We start from the raw sequence: 23,823 nt of genomic DNA, 5'->3' as shown, positions 1-23,823 counted from the left end.
TCCCATCTAGAGTATTTTTCATTTCATTTATTGTATTGTTTATCATTGTTTGTTTCATCTTTAGTTCTTCTAGGTCCTTGTTAAATGTTTCTTGCATTTTGTCTATTCTATTTCCAAGATTTTGGATCATCTTTACTATCATTATTCTGAATTCTTTTTCAGGTAGACTGCCTATTTCCTCTTCATTTGTTAGGTCTGGTGGGTTTTTATCTTGCTCCTTCATCTGCTGTGTGTTTTTCTGTCTTCTCTTTTTGCTTATCTTACTGTGTTTGGGGTCTCCTTTTTTCAGGCTGCAGGTTCGTAGTTCCCGTTGTTTCTGGCGTCTGTCTCCAGTGGCTAAGGTTGGTTCAGTGGGTTGTGTAGGCTTCCTGGTGGAGGGGACTAGTGCCTGTGTTCTAGTGGATGAGGCTGGATCTTGTCTTTCTGGTGGACAGGTCCACGTCTGGTGGTGTGTTTTGGGGTGTCTGTGGACTTATTATGATTTTAGGCAGCCTCTCTGCTAATGGGTGGGTTTGTGTTCCTGTCTTGCTAGTTGTTTGGCATAGGATGTTCAGCACTGTAGCTTGCTGGTCGTTGAGTGAAGCTGGGTGCTGGCATTGAGATGGCGGTCTCTGGGAGATTTTCACTGTTTGATATTATGTGGAGCTGGGAGGTCTCTTGTTGACCAGTGTCCTGAAGTTGGCCCACCTCAGAGGCACAGCACTGACTCCTGGCTGCAGTACCAAGAGCCTTTCATCCACACGGCTCAGAATAAAAGGGAGAAAAAGTAGAAAGAATTAGTAGAAGTAGAAAGAAAGAAAGAACGAAAGAAAGGAGGGAGAGAAGGAGGGAAGGGGGGAAGGAAGAAAACAAGAAAGAAAGAAAATAAAGTAAAATAAAGTAAGATAAAATATAATAAAGTTATTAAAATTAAAAAATATTTATTAAGAGAAAAACAAAAACAGACGGATAGAACCCTAGGACAAATGGTGGAAGCAAAGCTATACAGACAAAATCTCACATAGAAGCATACACATACACACTCACAAAAAGAGGAAAAGGGGAAAAAATCATAAATCTTGCTCTCAAAGTCCACCTCCTCAATTTGTGATGATTCGTTGTCTAGAGGAGGGAAGGAAGGAAAGAAAGAATGAAGATAAAGTAAAATAAAATAAAGTTATTAAAATAAAAAGTAATTATTAAGAAAAAAAAGTAAAAAGCAAAAATGGAGGGATAGAACCCTTGGACAAATGGTGGAAGCCAAGCTATACAGACAAAATCTCACACAGAAGCATACACATACACACTCACAAAAGAAGGAAAAGGGGAAAAAATCATAAATCTTGCTCTCGAAGTCCACCTCCTTAATTAGGGACGATTTGTTGTCTATTCATGTATTCCACAGATGCAGGGTACCTCAAATGGATTGTGGAGCTTTAATCCGCTGCTTCTGAGACTGGTGGGAGAGATTGCCCTTTCTCTTCTTTGTTCTCACGGCTCCCAGAGGCTCAGCTTTGGATTTGGCCCCGCCTCTGCGTGTAGGTCGCCAGAGGGCGTCTGTTCTTCGCTCAGACAGGACGTGGTTAAAGGAGCAGCTGATTCGGGGGCTCTGGCTCACTCAGGCTGGGGGGAGGGAGGGGTACGGAGTGCGGGGCGAGCCTGCGGCGGCAGAGGCCGGCTTGACGTTGCACCAGCCTGAGGCACGCCATGCGTTCTCCCGGAGGAGTTGTCCCTGGATCCCGGGACCCTGGCAGTGGCGGGCTGCACAGGCTCTCTGGAAGGGGGGTATGGATAGTGACCTGTGCTCACACACAGGCTTCTTGGTGGCGGCAGCAACAGCCTTAGCGTCTCATGCCTGTCTCTGGGGTCCGCGCTGTTTGCCGCGGCTCGTGCCCGTCTCTGGAGCTCCTTTAAGCGGCGCTCTTAATCCCCTCTCCTCGCGCACCAGGAAACAAAGAGGGAAGAAAAAGTCTCTTGCCTCTTTGGCAGGTCCAGACTTTTCCCCAGACTCCCTCCCGGCCAGCCGTGGCGCACTAACCTGCTGGAGGCTGTGTTCATGCCGCCAACCCCAGTCCATTGCCGGCGCTCCGACCGAAGCTTGAGCCTCAGCTCCCAGACCCGCCCGCCCCGGCGGGGGAGCAGACAAGCCTCTTGGGCTGGTGAGTGCCAGTCGGCACCCATCCTCTGCGCGGGAATCTCTCCACTTTGCCCCCCGCACCCCTGTTACTGTGCTCTCCTCCGCGGCCCTGAAGCTTCCCCCTCCGCCACCCGCAGTCACCGTCCGCGAAGGGGCTTCTAGTGTGTGGAAACCTTTCCTCCTTCACAGCTCCCTCCCACTGGTGCAAGTCCCATCCCTATCCTTTTATCTCTGTTTATTCTTTTCTCTTTTGCCCTACCCAGGTACATGGGGGGTTTCTTGCCTTTTGGGAGGTATGAGGTCTTCTGCCAGCGTTCAGTAGGTGTTCTGTAGGAGTTGTTCCACGTGTAGATGTATTTCTGGTGTATCTGTGGGGAGGAAGGTGATCTCCGGGTCTTACTCTTCCGCCATCTTCCCGGAAGCCCCAGCTCTTGGGCAGCCCCATTTCTATTCAACATTGTACTGGAGGTTCTTCTAGCCAGAGCAGTTAGGCAAGAAAAAGAAATAAAAGACATTCAGAATGAAAAAGAAGAAATAAAACAATTTCTATTTGCAGATGACATGATCTTATCAAGGAAATGCAAATTTAAGGCATAATGAGATAGCACTATATACCTACTACAGTGGCCAAATTAAAAAGCAAGAAACAAAAAACACATGTTGGTGAGGATGTGGAACAACTGGAACCCTCATTTATTGCTGGTAGTAATGGAAAATGGTATAGCCACTTGTAATAGAGTTCTCTATTAACTGAAATATATATACATATATATATGTATGTATATATGTGTGTGTATATATATATATATATATATATATATATATATATATATATATACACACACACACAGGTCCTAAGATCTGATATATACACACACACACAGGTCCTAAGATCTGCATATATACACACATATATACATACATATATATATATGTATGTATATATGTGTGTATATATATATATATACACACACACACACAGTCCTAAGATATATATATATATATACACACACACATATGTATATATGTGTGTGTGTGTATATATGTGTATATATATATATATATATATATATATATATATATATATATATACACACACACACAGGTCCTAAGATCTGCAGGGTGAGTCAGCAAGCTGGAGACCTAGGAGAGCTCATGGTAGTTCCACAGTCCAATTCCAGAGGCCTGAGAACCAGGAGAGCTGATGGTATAGTTTCAGCCCAAAGGCCAGCAGGCTTGAGATCAAGGAAGAGCAAATGTTTCAGTTCTGTCTTATCCTGAAGGTTTTAGCCCAGTGCCCCTGCAAAGAGGGCCCTGCCTAGGATTCCCTCTAATTGGTGGCATTTATCCCAAGTCTGACTACACTCACTGGGTATTCTCTTGTTTAATATGCCTCTCCCCTGCTGGACCATGAGCTCCGTGAGGTAAGAGTTAGGTTTATTTGCTCTCTTCTAATCCCTGGAGCCTCGCACAAGGCCCAGAGGCTCTAGAGGAAACTGGCTGAAAGGACTTCTCAATGCTTTACCAAGTGCTAAAGACTTATTTTGAAAGTTTAAGCTTCCCTCTAGTGGAAAATACAAGCCAAAATTCGAGCCTAGCTTTTATTCTTTGTTTTTGTCAATAAGAGCCCCAGACTCTCAGACCAGAGAAGCAGAGACCTAGCATCTCTTCTCTCCCTGCCGTGGAGTAGACATCGTGGGCTACCTGCCCACCCTGGGCCCACGTGGAGTTCCCCATAACTGCTGATGGAGGGACAGGCCTCCCCCAGTGGGACCCCTCCCAGGATCTGGGGGCTCTCCCCACCCTTCTCTGATGTTCAGAATTTGCACTGTCTCTCTTTGTCCTTGTCTGTGCTCAGAAACCCATTCATATGGATGTGGGAACACATTCTAAAGCAGGGCAATGGGGGCCATGCTGGGCTTCTCTCCCCCACGGGTCAAAGTCCTGAGCTGCACACTTTAGAGAGTGCTTCTGTCCTGGGGAAACTGGTGGGCTGGTTTGGGGGCAGAGGGCCCCCAATACAGGCCACATTCCCTGACCCTGACTTTGGTAATGGTAATAATGTTGAATCTGTGGTTCTGGGTAGGGGGTCTCTGGGCAGCAGCAGCAGCAGAAATGGCCCAGATCTGGCCATTTGACTCTAAACCTGACCCTTTGGCTAATGGCATCATAAAATTACACTATATATAAAAGGAGCAGTATCAATTTAATTTGTCCCTTTACTAAGTGAAGTTTAGTAGTAGTTACCAGCAGTACAAAGATGAATATTACATGGTACTTGTCTTCAAAGGACCACAGCCTCTGACGCAATGTCACAAGTAGACTAGGCCTCAGAAGTTGCAAACTGGTGGTCTACAGATATGTTTTATTTGGCTGGCACAGTGTTTAAGTTGTTAAAAATTGGTTGCCAATCTTTTTTTTCTTAATTAACTTTTTTAAAAAAATTAATTAATTAATTTATTTTCGGCTGCACTAGGTCTTCGTTGCTGCATGTGGGCTTCTCACTGACGTGGCTTCTCTTGTTACAGAGCACGAGCTCTAGGCATGCGGGCTTCAGTAGTTGTGGCTCGGGCTTTAGAGCACAGACTCACTAGTTGTGGCGCATGGGCTTAGTTGCTCTGCGGCATGTGGGATCCCCCTGGACCAGGGCTCGAACCTGTGTCCCCTACATTGGCAGGCAGATTCTTAACCACTGCACCACCAGAGAAGACCCGGTTGCCAATCTTTTAATAAGGGAAATTTCTTATAAAAATCTAGACTTCTGGCTTCAATTGGAAAACCAACGTGGCAACATGGGGTCCATACCCATCACTTCTCACGGGACTGGCACCAGTGCCCACTTCTCCTTCTGTCATCCGCCTGGCCATTCCGGGCACTGCATTGAGACTCCTGTGCTAGGAATAGCAAGAGGGAAGCAATTAATTCTGGAAGCAGTGAGAGAGTGGGTGAGTCCTCTCAGGTGCGGTGACTTCCCAGGTGCCATCTCGACAGCCTGCATGGGAGATGGTGGTGGCCACAGGGGCTGTGGCAGGGAGGGTGGGATGAGATGAGAGCCTTATAAGCTGGAGGATGGACTGCACTTGTCTTTGCAGCATTCAGGAACGTGAATCATGAATGAGAGCTCCAGGTCAAGTTTTCCAGCAGGAGATGAAACTGAAATAGCTGCAGGAGAGAACTCAGGTCTGAAGATCTCTGTATCAAACATGAATTATGCTACTTGAGGACTGGGGATCTTGTTGAAATGCAAATTCCAGTCCAGCAGATCTGGGGGTAGGGGAGGGACTCTGCATTTCTAACAAGCTCCTGGTCCCTGGACTGTACTTTGAGCGGCTGGGGCTTAGAACAGAGGTTGTGATCCTAGTAGGCTGTGGGCCAAATTTGGCCTGGGAAATAAGGTTTTTCTGGGTTGCATAGTGTTTACATTAAAAAAAAAAAGTTGCTAACAGCTTAAAATCAGGCATTTTCACATAAAAGTCTGAATCTGTCTTCACCACTCATCATTCTCTATTACATCACTGAATTTTATTTTATTATTTTTCATAATTGAATCTTGCTTGTTAATTGATTTTTTACTTGTTCATTGTGCATCTCCACTAGGCTGTGAATTCCATGCGGGCAGGACCTTGTCTGCTTGTTTGACCCTGCTTCCCTTGAGCCTAGAACAATGTCTGGCACACAGTCTATACTCTCTATATTTATTATTTGTCAAGTGAACTAGCACATCTGCTTTCCTGTGTGCTCACAGTGAGTGCCACTGTCCACACTTGGCCTTCTTCACTCACTTCTGTTACCTCCTGATGAAGGTGGACTCAGGAAAATGCCCTTGGGAGTCCCCTGGTTTTAGGGGATCTGAGAAGGAGGAAGAAGAATGAAGGCAGGAAGGAGAACCAGAAGAGTGAAGGACCAGAAGAGAGAAGGCCCGGAGGCCAGGGGAGGAAGGACTACGGAAGGGGATGCTGGGCTGTCAGTGCTGCAGCGGGCGGAGGGCGATAGGAGCGAGGGAGGGCAGGCCTCTGGAGGAAGCTACTGGCTGTTGAGAAAGCAGGAGAGGAAAGGCACTACCCCAGAGCAATTTGGTGCTATCCAGAAAGTGTGGAGGCAGTATCTCAAGATTGCAGTTGGGCTTTGGGAAGTTTTTAGGGGAGGGCAGTAACTTTCGAGCCCCTGTGTAGACAGAGTATAAGGACCTAGTGGTGAGAAAGAGTGAAGATATAAAAAGGACTGGGAATAATGGGTGCCACCCCACCTAAGGCAGGTGGAAGGCTGTGATGGGCTGCAGATGGAGGGATTGGAAAGGAAGAATTAAAAAACCCTTTCCTTAGGGTAAGGGGGAGGGGGCAGGAAAAGCAAACTCCCAAGAAATGTGTGCTCCTAAAAGGTCTCCACTTAGGGGAAAACTCTAAAAACTTTCCATATAATCCATGCAAGCATAGGTTTGGAAATGTACCCAGTTTAATAAGTGATTTGTCCTTAATATCATTTCAGCTGTGAGGGATCTGAGAGACTTTAGCCCAAGGTTTTCCTTTAAGGCAGTAAGTGGAAATGTCTTCTCTGTGATAACTGTCATGACCAGGCTCTTGTCTTTCTGTGGGACTCATCTTCCTGGTGTTCTGGTAACCTCTGCTGTTGCCGGCCATCTCAGGTCTGACTAGTCATGGCCTGGCAGAGCCGTTAAAGTGTGGATTCAGGAATTTGGCTGGTTTTTAATACTGGCACTGCTGGGTTAAATTGGGCATTTCTTAATTTCTTGGTGGCTCCATGTCGTCACCTGTAAAATGGGAATAACAATAATATTTCCTGTCTCATAGGATGGTTTTTGAAGATTGAATAAGATACTGCAGATAAAATATGCAGGGGTGTCTTGCACACAGTACTCAACAAATGTTAGCTATTATCATTGGAGGTTATAGTTGTTGATTAATAAATGTAGGTAAAACATACTTATACATTCTAAATATTATTTGACATTCTTTGAAAATATCCTCTGTGTGTAGGTAGTGAATTAAAGAGGGGGAGAGAGAGAAAAAGCGAGAGAGCAACTGATTTTTGGTGGTGAAAAGTTTGGAGCCATCTAGGCCAATATACTATTAGAACTGAAGATGCTCTTCTGAGAGGTGAAGTGACTTGCCCAAGGTAATACCAGTAGTAATGGAAGAAACAAGTCTAAATACTATGTTTTTTGAATCTCAAGCCAGTGTCTTTTCCGCTCTACCTCACTTCCAGGTATGGCTTGTTAGTTTTTCGGAACTCATCCCAAATTATGTCCTAATTCAACTCTGTCCAAGTTCGTCCCAGTAAACAAAAAGAGCAAGAGCTTGGACGAGAAGAGCAGTCCTTCCGGCCAGTAGATGGCGCGCAGGCACTGCAACCGGGGTGGGTGGAGGCTGAAGGGGCGGGGCTCGTGCGGAAACGGGGGCCACGCAAACTTTCCTTTAATTGGTCAAAGAGCCTCGGCCCACTATCCAATCAGAAGCGGCTGCTTCTTCGCATTACTGGGCCGGGCGGCCGCCCGCGGAAATTTGAAATGGCTGACGGGCTGCTGGCTGGTGGTGGGTTGGGGTCGGAGGCGATGGCGCGGGACCATGAGCGCACCGGCTGGGCTGCGGAAGAGGAGCCGGCGCCCCTCGGGAAAGGTGAGCACCCGTCGTGACGGGCCGGCGGAGCCGCCGCCTGCGACAGACCGTGTCGGCAGCGCGGGGGGCGTCGGGACTCTCCGAGGGCGCTTGGGGCGCAGGCCTTCCGGACCTTGCTGGCCAGGGTGGCGGCGGTGGCTGGGCTACACCCCGACGTCGAAGTCAGGAGGTACCTAGGGCAACTCACCCCGCCCAATCTGGCCTCAGCTTCCTCGAGCCTGGAGGGAACTGGGCCGGGCCGGGAATTCCCACTTTTGTTGTCTGGGTGGGCCCCCCGGGCTTTGTGACTCACGCGTTTGTGAGTCCAGAGTGGGCGCATTTTTTAAATTTGCATCTCAAAGGAGATCACGTACCACACTTCCCTTTACCGAAAGAGAAGAAACTTGAACGCTTGGCCTAGTTGGCTGCATCTAAGCCTGCACTGAGCATTGAGGGCAGGTGACATGCCCAAGGGTAGGGGAGCCAATTTGGGACAGAGTCTAAAAGTAGAACCCAGGTCTAATTCTCAGTCCTTTCTACCTCTTCATGGAGACTCCGTTTTTTCCCCCTGATATTTTAAGGTGGTTTTACTTTAACATTTTCAGTTGTATTGTGTAGTGGAAAGAGTCCTGGAGAAGTGAGAGAACATAGGAGTGACTTAACTCCTCTACCAACCACTCTTGTGAACTGGCAACAGTCACTTGGCTTCAGTTTGCCCATCTGGAAAACAGGTAGTGGTGCTACGGAGTGGTGAAGATGAAGTGAAATAATGTGTGAAAAGAAATACTTTCAAATAGGATCTAAAAAATTGTGCTGAAGTAAGGCGTTCCTTTTAATTGTAAGACACACATAACAAAATTTACCATCTTAACCATTTTTAAGTGTACAGTTCAGTGGTATTAAACACATTCACATTGTTGTGTAGCCATCACCACCCTCTGTTACCATGGTTCTTTTCATCTTGTAAACTGAAACTCTATACCTATTGAATAATAAACCCCCAATCACCCCTCCCCCCAGCTCCTGGCAACCACCATTATACTTTGTCTTTATGATATGATTTTGACTAAGTACCTCATATCAGTGGAATTGCACAGTATTTGTCTTTATGTGACTGGCTTATTTCACGCAGTATAATGTTCATCCAACACTTGTAATTTCCTTCCTTTTTTTTTTTGCCGTACGCGGGCCTCTCACTATTGTGGCCTCTCCTGTTGCGGAGCACAGGCTCCGGACGCGCAGGCTCAGTGGCCATGGCTCACGGGCCCAGCCGCTCCGCGGCATGTGGGATCTTCCCGGACTAGGGCACGAAGCCGTGTCCCCTGCATCGGCAGGCGGACTCTCACCCACTGCGCCACCAGGGAAGCCCAACACTTGTTTTCTTGATAGTTTTTCTTATTGATTTTTGGATAATAGTCACCTAATGTGTGTGAGATGATGGTATTATTTCTTTAACAAACATTTATATCTATGTTATGTGGTGGGTACTGTTGTAAGTGATTAACATATAGTTTATTCTCTTAATTTTATTGAAGTTGGCATACTGTTTTCATCTTCCTTTAGGTACAGAGAGATTGTTACACAGCAGGTGAGGTATTGATGTCCTTCTGAGGCTCAGATGCATTGATAATCTGTAAGCAGGAAGCCCTTCACTACACCTTGGTCATCTTGTTGCCATGTCCAAACTTGTACTGCTCGCTGTACGACAGGCCAATGAATTGAGAGACGAGTTGTTGGGGCAAGGAATAGAGACTTTATTTGGAAAGCCAGCTGACTGAGAAGATGGTGGAATAGAGTCCCAAAGAACCATCTTGCCAAAGTTAGAATTCAGGCTTCCTTTATACTAAAAGGGGAGAGGTTGTGACTGGTTGTTGCAAACTTCTTGGTGTCAGAATCCTTTGTTCTTGCATCTATCCAGGTAGGTCAGGTCAGGATGTTCCTGTAAACCTACAACAAGACAAATGTTATTCTCTGTTTAGCAACTTTTTATCTCTATATGAGTGGAAAAGTGTTATACCTTTAAAGGTCAGAGCTTTGAGAAGGGGCTATCCTGTGTATTTCAGGCTACAGGCAACATTCTTGTATCAAAAGCAATAGGATACAAAGGGTAAAGTACAAGAAACAGATCCAATATGGAGTCAGATTTGTTCTTCCCTATTACAGTCTGTGGGGTCACATAATTCTGGTGGCCTGAACAGGGGCAGAGAAGTGGAAGGAGGGAGAAAAGAAGGAGAAATATAAGAGGTAAGGGAAGAGAAAGACTGCTGCTAGTAATTGTCTCAGATACCCTTCCTGAGACCACAGGAAAGAAGTTTGCCAGTCTAAATGCTACCCTCAGTATTTATTTAGTAGTCGTTTTGTCTATTAAAAACATCGTATTGCACAGAATTAGATATGTCACTGGCCCAATCACGCCTTGTGAAACATAATTACATACAGCCCAAACCTAATGCAATTAGCATTTTCTAATCCTTTCCTTAGACACAGGCATTGAAATTAGTCAGATGGAACCTAGAAACTTTTGTGAAGTAAACCTTATGCATTATTAACAATCTCTCATCCCTGTTTATTGAGAGGCATTGACAAGCTGATATTGTAGAAATTAGAGGGAGGTTTCAGTTTGTTTGAGATGGAGTATAGGAAATCAGCTCTGTATTTAATGCAGCTTTATGGAATTGTTTTGGAAAAAAATGACTGTAAGCTATGTGACCATTATAACTTGCTAGCTCTAGTAATAATCATAGCCGTGTCCTCTGAAGGAGACCTTGGGTGATTCCCACTTAATTAAAAACAACCCTCTTCCTCACAGAACAGCAGCAAAAACCTAACCCATGAAGGATTTTAAGTCCTTATTGTTTTGAAGTAGAACTTGGATTTTGAGATATTTTTAAATTTAGAAAACTTTTTTTCTGACAATGATAGAGGTAAGTAAAGCATTATACCCAAATCCTTGTTTTTATTTGTTTGGAATTTCTAAGCAAGTATATGAAAATAGAAGCAGTTTATAAGCACTGGAAGTGTCTGGGATAGTTGAGCCTGCCTATTTTTGTTCTCTTAGGTTTGTTTGAAGATGAAGATTCATGCAGTGATTGTAGCAATCATGATAAACCAGGTACTAGTTTACAAAGTTTTGTGCCAGAAGGAAAAACTCATTTCCCAGAAATGTTCCAGACAAGTCATCTTTTGTTCTATGAGCGATTCAGAGCTTATCAAGATTACATTTTAGGTGAGTAGGTCCTCTTTTTTGCTTCTTTTGTCTTTTAATTTATATGTATTCAGTAGATGGTCTCAGTTCCTCAGACTGCTGTTTGTTGGTTCTGAGAAAGTAGATTTGAGTGGATTTATTAACTTCTCTCTCCTTTATGCAGCCCCAATTCTTATTGTGTTTAATTTTTTTGTAGCTGACTGTAAGGCCTCTGAGGTAAAAGAATTCACAGCTGAGTTCTTAGAGAAGGTCCTTGAACCATCTGGATGGCGGGCAGTCTGGCACACTAATGTGTTCAAGGTGCTGGTTGAGGTAAATTTAATTCTGTTGTTAAGACATTTAGCTAAAAACACTTTCCCTCAGACTGTTGTAGCCACAGTGCTTATTTTTAATTAAGGTTTATGAGCTGATTGAAAATAGCATGTTTTTTACATCTAACTGCCACGGTGTATGAAGTGTTCCACAAATTTTAAAGGCAACTGAGGAGGAGCTACCAGGGAATTGAGGTGGTTTAAGCTTCAGTGTCCTTTAAAAAGGGGAAATGGATTAGAAACCTATGAAGTGAGGGAGGTATTTGAGACCGTTTAAAAAACAAAGAGGCCTAATTATAAAGTCAGTGGGGTTTGAATTGATTTTTTACCTTCTTAGTTGTAGCCCATTAAAGTAGCTCAAACCAAGCGGGCATTTTAAAACTAGCCTATTTTTTGCCTGACAAAGTTGTAGGTATGTGGTTAACCTCTTGATGTTCCATTGCAGAAAGTAAAAACAATCTTATTTTTCAACTGACTGGACCTTTTACATTAAATTTGCACTCTAATTACAGCTGTGAATTTTTCTCAGTGTGTGTTAACAGGACCCCCCGCTCCGTTAAACTAAAATGGTAAACCAGGGAGTGTGAATGAATACAAGTTGTGGCTGCAGACCCTTTAGAAAATGACATCACATGCTGCAGTGACTATATATGAGGCAATGGTTTGCAAGCAGCTGTTCCTTGTGGATTTTTAAATTTTGGGTTATGCTAATGTCTTTGGTTGCAGTTCAGGCCTATTAATTTGATTATGATAGTAGCTCCCTTCCCCCAACACATCTCAATTCTCTAAAAGCAGTCCAAGTCATTGTTTTAAAAGAGAAATGCGCCAGCCATTCCTCTGCTTAAAAACCTCTAATGCATTGCATTTACCAAAGGCCTGTGCTGGCTTTATGGCTTCTCATTGTGCTAGATAACATGTAAAAGCCAAGCTCCTTCCAATGCCCTTCCTGTCCTGATCTTGCCTCTCTCTCACCTCACCTCCTGCTGCCCGTACCTCATTTCCTTCCTGTGGTTCCAGCAAGAAACACTGTTTCTCTGCCAGCTGCCAAGCTTGTCTCTGCCCCAGGGCCTTTTGCATCTTTCCTGCTCTTCACACGGCTGCTTCCTTTTCATCCCTTTTATCGCAGTTCAGAAGTGACTTCCCCTACCCTCCCAGTAAAACCAGACCATCACCCCTGCTACTTATTCTCTGTCACATACTTGTTGCCATCTTGTTTGTTTATTTGTCCTCTCAATTACGATGTCAGCTCCATGTGGGTACAAGCCAAGCCTGTCTTGTTTATCCTTTATGTTATGGAAGAAGGCTCCCCACTCTCATTTCATGCTTTAAAAAAATCAGGCTGTAAGTAGTGTTTTAGATGTATCTTAATTTTGATTTGCATATGTTAAGTCACATTATTTTAAATTTCAGATCACAGATGTGGACTTTGCAGCCTTGAAGGCAGTGGTGAGGCTTGCTGACCCGTACCTCTGTGAATCTCAAGTCAGCACTTTTACTTTGGAGTGTATGAAAGAGCTCCTTGATTTGAAGGAACACCGGTTGCCCCTGCAGGAGCTGTGGGTGGTATTTGATGATTCTGGAGTGTTTGACCAGACAGCACTTGCAATTGAGCATATCAGGTAGGAAAAAAGGTTGATAAAAGTAACCTTGTGGCCAAAAACTTTGGATGAAATGCAGTAATTCTGGTCTGTATTATACCTAGATTTAAAACTCAAACTGTAAACTTGGTCACTGCAATATTTAAAAATATTCAAAGACAGTGGAAACTTTTTAAAATTAAAAAAATGTTTTCAATGTTTAAAATTTTCAATTTGAGGTAATTTCAGACTTACAGAAAATTTGAGAAAAGTAGTACTAGGGATTCCTGTATAGCCTTCTCTCAGTGTCCCCAAATGTTAACAAAAGATAGGGGATTTTAAAATTTGGTTTGTATATATTTAGAAACTGTCTTAAAAGTTCTGGATGCTAAGGCTATAGTTGATGTACTTGAACATAAGAGGAAAGGAAAGAAGGTAAAGAAGGTGGTATACCATCACTTGTGCACTGATAAGCCTGACATACAGTGTTTTCAAGGATATGTCTGGCCAAAGAATGTTTTGTCAGGCCACTTCCAGGATCCTTAGGGGGTATGTGCCTGCCTTTCAACCTTTTTTGGCTTAGTCGGTTTCCACTTGCATTAATAGGTATGCCTTTTTTAGTTTTTCAGATAACTTTTTTGTCAGATAGTTCCTAATACAGATAGTTCTTTTGAATATTCTTTTTATAAGTATATTTACTAAGGAAGGCTTATTTTTGGCTAATTAAATATGGACTTAGGGGCTTCCCTGGTGGCGCAGTGGTTGAGAGTCCGCCTGCCGATGCAGGGGACACGGGTTCGTGCCCCGGTCCGGGAGGATCCCACATGCTGCGGAGCGGCTAGGCCCGTGAGCCGTGGCCGCTGAGCCTGCGCGTCCGGAGCCTGTGCTCCACAACGGGAGAGGCCACAACAGTGAGAGGCCCGCGTACCGCCAAAAAAAAAAGGACTTATATTCCTTCATGAACTGGAAGATTGGATAATATAAAGGTCATGTTAATAATGTTGCTTGATGTTTTGTAGTTCAAAAAGTACTTTCCAGTTTCTATGCCGTTAGTGAGTGAACCTGGTTTTGCTGAGCTTAATTTGATACTCTACAAAGAAGCAGAGTGTCTTGGGCCCTGCTTCTGACATTTCATAGAAAATTTCTAATTGTATGCAAGGACATTGGACTTGCATACAATGCAAGGACTGTAGGTATTCAATATTAGGTCAAACAACATAAATCTAAAGAACTGGCTTATGTCTAGAACCAAAATAACTCTCTTATGTTTCTCTCACTTAAAAAATCTGTCAGTTGAGGCATATGAAGGTAAAGGGATAATTGACGAGTTTAGGAAATTAGGAATCAGGGAGCTAATCTCTTATGGGTATAGAAGTTGATAGAAAGACAAGTATCTGGAATTAGTAATAGTATTATTTGAAGGCGAGCCTGGCTAAATTATTCTTTATTTTGAGGTGAGGGCTCAGATTCTGGTCAGTGTCCAGAAAAGGTCAAATTATGAGGGTTTTCATTTGTTCATTTTATTCAGTAAGTATTTCAGTGCCAGGTCCTGAGTTGAGGGTGAGATGTGACTGGTGCACAAAACAGACACAATCACCATCACCAGGGAGACGTCAGTCTAAAGGTGGGAGATGAACCTTGATGAAATAATCACATAAAGATAATGTGTATGATTGGAAACTGCAGTGAGTGCTGTGAGGGATTACAGAGTGTTCTAAGACTAGGTCAGGTTGCTGTAATACGGTTATTTCCTGAGGAAATGGTATTTGAACTTGGGTCTGAAGGGTTGGCTAGGTGAAAGTGGTTGTGGCAGTTTAGGGGAGGGAACAGGTTCAGGAACTCAGTGAGTTTAAGGAGCCGGAGGGCCAACGTGGTTAGAACATAGGCAGTAATGGAAGAGACTTAGGAAACCAGCTTAGAGGTTGTCAGGGGTCCGAAGATGCAGGGATTTGTCAGCCAGTGGACAATTTTTGTCTTTAAGAGCAGTGGGAAACCGCTGAAGGGTTTTCAATCAGCTTTGTGTTTTATGATATGATCAGCTTTGTGTTTTAAAAGGTTTGTTCTGGCTGCTGTGTAGAAAGTAAATGGAGGGGGAAGGGGTAGAGAGATCAGTTAAGAGGCAGAGTGGACTAGGGTAGAGATATGGAGAGTACAGATTAGGCTTATTGAGAAAGTAGGATGGCTAAGACTTGGTGGTAGAGTGGATATGGAAGAAGTCAAGGCTGACTCCCAAGTTTCTGTCTTGAGAGAATAAACACTGGAGGAGGTGCAGATGTGAATGAAATGTGATTGCCTGGTACTGAACTGGTGAGGATATTTGAGCTGGGTCATGAAGTGTAAATATAAGCTTACCAGGTGGAAAAGGTGGAAGGCAGTCTGACCAGCATGTCACAGCGGCTTTGAAAGAGCTTGTGAAATTGGTAGTTTGCACACAGGGTCTCTGAGGCAAGAGAGGTGCTCTAGAGGTGGACTGTGAGTCCATGTAATATCACCAAGCTCAGGAATTTGGATTTTGTTCTGAGGACAGCAAGGAGCCAGCAGAGTCTTTTGGTTGAGTAAGGGCATGCTCAGGTTTGGTTTTTTTTTGGTTTGTTTTTGAGAGATGGACTCTAGAGGGTGAAGAGAATGACAGTCTAATCTATAAGAATTAAGAGATGGCTTCATTTTCACTGCTCCTTCCTTTTCAACTTTTTGACAGTTATATCGTCTGTACTTCCTGGCGTTCCACTAATGCTTCTACTCCTACAGTACCATTGAAATTGTGCTTAAGGTCACTCATATTCTCATATCCAGTCGTCACTCCTCTGATCTCATCTTACCTTGACCTCTTGGTCACATTCTAATTATTTGATCGTTCCCATCTTCTTAACATACTCTACTCTCTTTCCAGTTTCTGGGACACCACTTTATGATAGTGTGTCATGGGCTTGCTTTCTTAATAATCTTGGCCAGCTCTTTCCTCTTATGCTCAAACTTTAGAATGTTGAAGTTACCCAGGGCTCAGGCCTAGGCTATCTACACTTCTCTCTCTCTAATCAGCTTTGAAAGCACATTAGAATCTCCTGGAAATTTTCTTTATAGGAGTATTCCAACTACTACATGAAGAAAGAATGATAAGATGAGAATATCAGTATTTTGCAACCCATAATAAAGTAGAGGTTTCAGGCAATGATCATCAATGGCTGCTACAGCCATTGGTGAAAACCTGATAGGGAACTTTGTGGCAGATAAATCAGGCTGACAGTATCTGAATCCATTGATCATTCTTAAGCTCATCATCAAAAGAGATGACCAGGTATCATGTGCTTGGTGATGAAGCTACATTATACCTCCCTTGAAGTATTCTTGCCAAAAAGTCTTTCCTAAAGACGATCAAGTCCCTAGTCCTTACTATCAGTTTACTAGAAATAAAGGAAACAGAAGGACATGTTAACTGACCCCATGGGGAAGCAATCAGTAAAATTCAGAGTGTGGGAAACTATTAAATAAATTGCAAGGTGAAAAAGAGGGATGGATAATCTATAGAGTAAAAGTGATTTAATTAAATTCAATGGCTGACCCTTGTTTGGACCCTGATGAGCAAGCCAACTGTAAAACAACAGCAACAACAAAAGAGATAATTAGGGAAAACTGAACACTGACTGGATACTTGGTTATTAAGGAATTAAAACTTTTTTTGTATAAAGATTTATTTTAGAGGCACATACTGAAAATTTATGAGTGATATGATATGTCAGAAATTTGCTTTAAAATGATCCAGTGTCAGGATGGTGGAGGTAGGAGAGCAGAGAAGTAAGTGGGTGGAGTAGAGGTGAAATAAGATTGCCTGTGAGTTGATAATTGTTGAAGCTGGTGATGGATACATGGTATTCATGTTTTCATGTTTGCTCTTGTATATGTTTGAAATTTTCCATGATGAAAAATTTGTTAAATCACTTTGGGGAGCTTTAAAAAAATATGGATCCTGCACCCTCCCTCCCCCATCCCCCACCCAAGAGATTCTAGTTTATTGGTCTGGAATAGGGTTGAAAATCAACTTTTAAAAGCTTCTCAGGGGACTCTAATGGGCAGTCAGGGTTGAGAACTACTGCTTTATTTTATGTCCCTGGATGATCTCATCTATTGCTCTAATGCCATCAATATGCTGACAACTTCCAGATTTATGTCTCTAGCCCTGACCTTTTCCTTGAGCTCTGGTCTTGTATATTTATCTGCACTCTTGACATCATCCATTTGGAGTTCAAATAGGCATCTCAACCTGAACATGGTGAAAACAGAACTCTTTATTTTCAACCCTAAACTTGTTTCTCTCCCAGTCTTTTCTATCTTAACAAATGGCACTACTTTCCACCAAGTTACAGATGGTCAATAAATAGTTCTTCTGATAAATAGAAGGTCCTAATAGAATCAATGTTATAGAAAACTTCTTTAGCCAATCCAAAGAAGTTCATGTGTGACTCATGACTATCAAATCTAGCAAATATTCAATCTTCTCTACCATACTTGATAGACTTGTTTTGATTTACTCTTATTCCTCCCAAACCCTAACATTTTAAGCCAGTGATTGAATTTGAGTGATACTAATTTCCTTTCCAGGTTTTTCTATCAGAACATTTGGAGGAGTTGGGATGAAGAAGAAGAGGATGAGTATGATTATTTTGTTAGATGTGTTGAACCTCGATTGAGATTGTAAGTATTTTTTAGTGGCCTTGTACATGTTGGAAAAAATAGCTATTTGTGATTTAATTTCACCTGTGTTTTGTATATACTGTATATATACTCCTACAGATAGAAACAGACTGATATAAAATAGTATAACCCACTGACAAGTTATTAAATAAAAATTGTACAGGTGCAGAGAAACCTACTTTTAGTGTTTATAAACCTACTTGTAGTGTTTTTAGAAACACTACCTACTTGTAGTGTTTTAGTGTTTATAAACCTACTTGTAGTGTTTTACTATATTATAGTATCACTATAATATAAAAGCAGAGAATTCAAGAACATGTAAATTAACAGCTCACTCTTGTAAATTTGAATAAAACTTAATTGAGCTAATATGTTAAAAAGAAACAACCCGTTACTAAACTCAATAAAAACAATTGAAGAACAGTGAAATTAATTGAACTATAGAAGACTTTTTTTTTCTTGAGTACTTTTAAAGACATGGCTTTACTCTTAAGTTCTTACAGTAAAACATAGTAGGCTAAACAGACTTACCTCAGGATGTTTTGTCAAGTTCTTTTCCTTAAATCTTATTTGATAAATAGATGAAAATACTAAATAGTTAATATTGATGGTGAATAAAAATTTCCAAAATACCTAAATACATTCTACTGACTTATCATATTTTGGTAGGGAAAAACCCTTCCATTATAAAAATACCCCAAATTAACCATGCAACCCAAATAGTTGTCCTGCACTGACTTTGTTAAATGTGGCTTCCACTAGATGGTGCTATAAGACCAGGTAACTTTTTGGTACTTGTGCATAGTAATTTAATACGCAGTGCTGCAATAAGAATAAAATTAGACCTTGCAGGCCAAAAAAAGAAAAAAAAATTGTAGAAGGTAATTTTTTTCCCTGTGTGAAAGATGATTTGGTTACATAAGATAAGGCAGTAACCCTTTACATTTCTGTATAACCAATTTGATTTAGTAAGTTTCTCTTCATTTAAACAGTGAATCATAAGTAAAAAATACGTGAGAAGTCTGATTAAGGTTGGTTCTACCTGGTTTAGAATTATGTATGTCTGATTTCAGCTTTTCATAAATTGGCTGTGATTTCTATTTAGCCTTTCCAATTTTTCCATTATGCATTTCCTGTTTTCTCATGGTGTATTTAGTAAAATGCCAGAATTTCAATAAGCTTGCATATTTTCTAGTTTTGATATACTTGCTTTTAAAGAGCAATGATTGGTTTTGATTGAAGGGAAATGTAATGGTAGATGAATATCATGTATCTGGCAAATTTGATCTTTACTTGGAAAATAACTGTATTCCGATTTGACAGTCTTACATGTTCAAACAACAAGAAATGATTTACATACATATCTTATACATCACTGGCAGATGGGAAAGCATAAGGGAGGAATTGTTTTCAGTTATGGAGAAGAAACTATGGTACTTGATGGGGAAACTGGAATGTTATCAAATATAGGCGGACTCTTTAAAAGGTCCCTAGGCTAAGACAGGAGTAGAGCTATTCACAGGCAAGAGTTAAAGGGAATCAAACCATATTGTCTTGATTTTGCACTGTGAAGTAAATATTTTTCCTTTCTAATTCAAAACACTCTGCTTCAGAGCTTATGGGTCTGAGACACAGATGTTGGTTCATTACTTTCAGACTATGAAGTATCACTATAATGAGAAGAAATAAGCTGATTGGCATGGATATTGGAAATGTTAAGAAACTAATTTTAAAATTTGAGTCTTAATCTTTGTAACTTAGTAGATCTGATCAAGCAGTCAGTGGTTGGGCCCCCAATTTCTTGTTTGCAAATTGGATTTCTAGAATATCTTTAAATGAGTATGGATTAACCAAAGCAGACAAAGTCCTTGCTTTTCAAGCTTCACCTAATTCATTTACTTGAAAAGTGGGAAAAATATTTTCTATTCATCTTAAATACTATTTAAATGTTCACTGTAACTTGATGTAAATTTGTTTAGGTCTTATTTAGAGCGTGACGAAGTTAAGAAGACATTATCTAAGGCAATCGTACTCAACCTTGGCTGCACATTAGAATTCCCAGGGAACTTTAAAAGATACCCCTCTACTTTTAGAGACTAATTTAATTGGTCTGGATGGGGACCTGATCATCTGTATTTTTAAAAGTTCCCCAGTGATTCTAATAAGCAGCCAAGGTTAAGAAGCTCTGGCCTAAGTCAGTATGCTTTTAACTGAGAAATAAAGCAATTATTTTAAAACGACAAGTAATGACAATAATATTGCAGTTTACTTTCAAATCCATTAATTTCATATCCATTAACTTGATTGTACACTCATAAATTATTGTATCTAGAAGTACTTTTTGTTCTGTCTATATATTTGAGAAGGTTTATAAATTAATAATAAACTTTAAGTGCCAACACAGTTGTCCAATACAAAGTTATTTTGTTTTAATCACTCTGGTTTAGTAATAACAGCTTTATTTTTTTCTCAGAATCTCAAAGGCTTATGTTTTTGAAATACTCTAATAATCTTCCTGAGGGAATATTCAGCAAATTCTGCTCCATAGTGCTTTATTTATTTATTTAATATTTTATTTATTTATTTGGCTGCACTGGGTCTTAATTGCGGCACGTTAGAACTTTAGTTGCAGCATGCGAACTCTTAGTTGCGGCATGTGGGGTCTAGTTCCCTGACCAGGGATCAAACCCGGGCCCCCTGCATTGGGAGTGTGGAGTCTTAACCACTGAACCACCAGGGAAGTCCCCTCCATAGTGCTTTAAATGCAGGGGAGGGGGACTTCCCTGGTAGTCTAGTGGTTAAGAATCTGCCTTTCAATGCAGGGGACGTGATTTCAATCCCCTTAGTCAGGGAACTAAGATCCCACATACCGTGGGGCAACTAAGCCAGTGTGCCACAACTACCATGCCCATGTGCCACAGCTAGAGAGCCCACGTGCCACAACTACTGAGCCCTCGCGCTCTGGAGCCCGTGCTCCACAACTAGAGAGCCCGTGTGCTGCAACTATTGAGCCCGCGCACTCTAGAGCCCCTGCGCCACAACTAGAGAAGCCTGCGCACTGCAACGAAAGGCCCATGCACTGCAACAAAAGATCCCACATACCGCAACGAAGATCCCGTGTGCCTCAACTAAGACCTGATGCAGCCAAATAAATTAAAAAAAAAAAACTAAACTAAATTATAAAAATAAGTAAGTATAGGGAAGGACTAGATGATTTGAATCATTTAAAATTTTTGATCCTATAAATGTGGTAATCTTAAACATTGTTATGAAACTACTTGGGATACTATCCTCACCACCCCTACCTCCAGGTTGCCCTCTGCCACCCACTTATTAAGATTTTGAATCTAATATATGAGAAAATAATTTCTTGTTAAGTAATGATTACAAATTGTGCAACATGAACTCTCAGTGTTTCAAAAACACAAATGCTTGGATCTAAGGAAAAAAAAAATAGCAACTCCTCAAAAGAGAAAAGTTAGTGACCTTAATGAAGTGGTCCTTAAAGCTTTCAATAGCTTTCACCTACTCAGTAAGACTTAACATGTTCCTGAGTTGCATACTATGAAACACTTTTCTTACGGGGTCTTTGAGGACTGAATGGGTGTCTTAATGATGGGAAAATGTGTCTGAAAGGCAGTGGGTTTCAATTTGCTTTTAAACTTTCAGGCATTATGACATTCTTGAAGACCGAGTTCCTTCAGGACTTATTGTTGACTATCAAGATCTGTTGACTCAATGTGAGGAGAGTTACAGGAAATTTTTAAATCTGAGAAGCAGTTTGTCAAATTGTAACTCTGATTCTGAGCAGGAAAACATCTCCATGGTGGAAGGGTTAAAATTGTATTCAGAGATTGAACAGTTGAAACAAAAGCTAAAACTCATTGAGAATCCTTTGTTGAGGTATGTGTATCTTTGTTCTTCCCAACTAGTTGGCATCTTTTCTAACCAGCTATGTTACTGAGAACTGACAGGTCTGTTTGGTTTCTTTAAGATATGTGTTTGGTTATCAGAAGAATTCTAATATACAAGCAAAAGGCATCCGTCCCAGTGGCCAGAAGGTCACCCATGTGGTCTCCTCCACCATGACGACTAGTCTGCTGCAGTCCCTGGTCAGGGATAAGCTTTGTCCAGAGCCTTGTAAGGAAGAAATAGAAATTCAGGTAAAAGGAGAGTTTCTTGCTCCAGGTGGCTTTTTTTTCTTCAGATTCACTCCAGGCTTTCCTGAATTCTACAAAAAGTTTTTAGGAGTTTCCCAGAGCTGGTTTTCTGTGAAATGGAAAGCAGTGAGAGCACCACCTTTCTGCAGTATTAGTCAGTTATCAACCATGCACTGAGCTCAGTGCAGTAGCAAAGGAGGCACTGAGCTCAGTGCAGTAGTAAGGGAGATACCTACATACGTAGTTTTGGCTCCCTTTTGAAAATGAGACATGAAGGCACCTGGAGTAATACTCAGGTTGCATTTGAGGGGTATATATTTGCAATATGTTGTTGTTGTTTTCTAGTTCCATAGTGATCCGTTGTCTGCTATAAATGCCTGCTATGAGGGCGACACTGTTATTGTTTGTCCTGGCCGTTACGTGGTACATGGTACGTTCTCCATCGCTGACTCCATTGAGTTAGAAGGTGAGTATGGAAGATCATACAACCAAACTCTCGTGCATGATACGCTTAAGATAACAGTAAATCACTGATCTTGTTGAAGCTCCAAGAATTTGATTTCGACCCATTTGATTTCAAATGAGTTGCCTTGAAACATTAAGGGTTTTTGGAGTGTACAGGTTATTGACTCAGTGTTTGAGCAACATGAGGTGTGACTCTTTGTGGCATTATAAATGTTGGGAAAACAAAAACATAGAGAAAAAAAGACCATTAGGAAGAAGTATAATTCCAGATTATAGGTGGTTGGTGAAAAGGAAATTCATTATTAGAATTAAAAAAAACATTCCAAGCAATATTTTTTAATTTGTTGCTTCCTCTTATTTCATATATGTTGTGGACATATTGGTGCTTTTTTTTTTTTTAATTTAGCTTACTTTTGTGAAAGGTATAGGTCCAACTTGAAATTAGCTGCAAAATCTTTATCTTAATTCTTTAAAAGCTTGTTGAATGTCACAAGTTCTAAAGTGTACTTTTGAGAACATTAATGTTGAAAGAGTCTTTTAAAAATAACTTTATTTATTTATTTAATTTTTGGCTGCGTTGGGTCTTCGTTGCTGTGCGCGGGCTTTCTCTAGTTGTGGTGAGCGGGGGCTACTCTTCGTTGCCGTGCAAGGGCTTCTCATTGCAGTGGCTTCTCTTGTGCAGCACGGACTCTAGGCGCATGGGCTTCAACAGTTGTGGTAGGTGTGCTCAGTAGTTGTGGCTCGCGAACTCCAAAGCGCAGCCTCAGTAGTTGTGGCACTCGGGCTTAATTGCTCCGTGGCATGTGGGATCTTCCCGGACCAGGGATCAAACCCATGTCCCCTGCATTGGCAGGCGGATTCTTAACCACTGCACCACCAGGGAAGTCCTAAAAATAACTTTTTAGGAGTTGAAATCTTATTGTACATTTAGAGTGATTCCTAAATTTAGGTTACTTTACAGTAGTTCACCTTGGTCCTTTGTATTTGCATAGCGTGTCAAATTTAGATGCACCTGTTCAACTATTTACCAGAAGAGCTTCAAGTTAGCAATAAAGCTTGTCATGCAAAAAATCATATATCATTTTGGGACTGGAGCAGCTGTTCACAAACTGCTTAAGCTATGTTCTTTAATTTTATCTTTTCGAGAGTTCTTAATGGAAGCAAGGCTGGGAATTTAATTTCCTGCTGTTCACTAGTACACCACCTCATCCCCTTTTTTGTTTTATGTGTGTAATTTTTGTTCTTTTTCCACTCCAATATTTGATATATAATAGATGTGTGTTTATAAACATCTGCAGGATAAAGCACTACAATAAAAACACTTCATTTTTTGGCATAGTGCAAACAGCATTGCTATTACAGATTGTATGGTGGATAAGCATTCTTCCTAGATTGTTGAGGAAATTATAATGTGATTGCCAACATGTCATAAATAAACATATAGAATTCTGATAGTTAAGTGTAAGAATGACTGTAAATTTATGAACAGAGGGCATTTCTGAGAATTTGGGGAATCAGGTGATATCTCTAGTCTGAATATATGGAGTACTTGTTCACGAGTAAGATTAAAGCTTATCTGATAGCTTTTCTGATCTATAGCTGACACTTACAACAAGAGATATATATCGAGTACCTGCTATTTGCAGGGTATTAACAGTACTTATAATAGGATTTTTCTTTCTTGTTTA

At 41.5% G+C, this 23,823-nt stretch overlaps 1 protein-coding gene across 3 annotated transcripts in view; it reads left to right on the top strand.

Annotated features, from left to right (window-relative positions):
* Positions 1–7,640: 7,640 nt before the first annotated feature.
* The window catches only part of SHCBP1 (SHC binding and spindle associated 1), a gene marked incomplete at both ends in the record, with an annotated part of 36,555 nt that continues 20,372 nt past the window's right edge, over positions 7,641–23,823 (top strand). Inside the window, 8 exons of one of the 3 annotated variants that reach the window (XM_082676359.1) lie at positions 7,641–7,749; positions 10,787–10,840; positions 11,130–11,245; positions 12,655–12,863; positions 17,418–17,510; positions 21,180–21,413; positions 21,505–21,673; positions 22,016–22,136. In XM_082676359.1, coding sequence (XP_082532485.1) covers positions 7,641–7,749; positions 10,787–10,840; positions 11,130–11,245; positions 12,655–12,863; positions 17,418–17,510; positions 21,180–21,413; positions 21,505–21,673; positions 22,016–22,136 — 1,105 coding nt within the window. Of the gene's footprint in view, positions 7,750–10,786; positions 10,955–11,129; positions 11,246–12,654; positions 12,864–17,417; positions 17,511–21,179; positions 21,414–21,504; positions 21,674–22,015; positions 22,137–23,823 lie in introns of all 3 variants that reach the window. The other 2 variants (XM_082676358.1, XM_082676360.1) reach the window with 2 other exon arrangements.

The sequence above is a fragment of the Grampus griseus genome (genome assembly GCF_964374135.1).
Source record: "Grampus griseus genome assembly, chromosome: 19".
NCBI lineage: Eukaryota > Metazoa > Chordata > Mammalia > Artiodactyla > Delphinidae > Grampus > Grampus griseus.
This window is presented reverse-complemented; position numbering and strand designations above follow the sequence as displayed.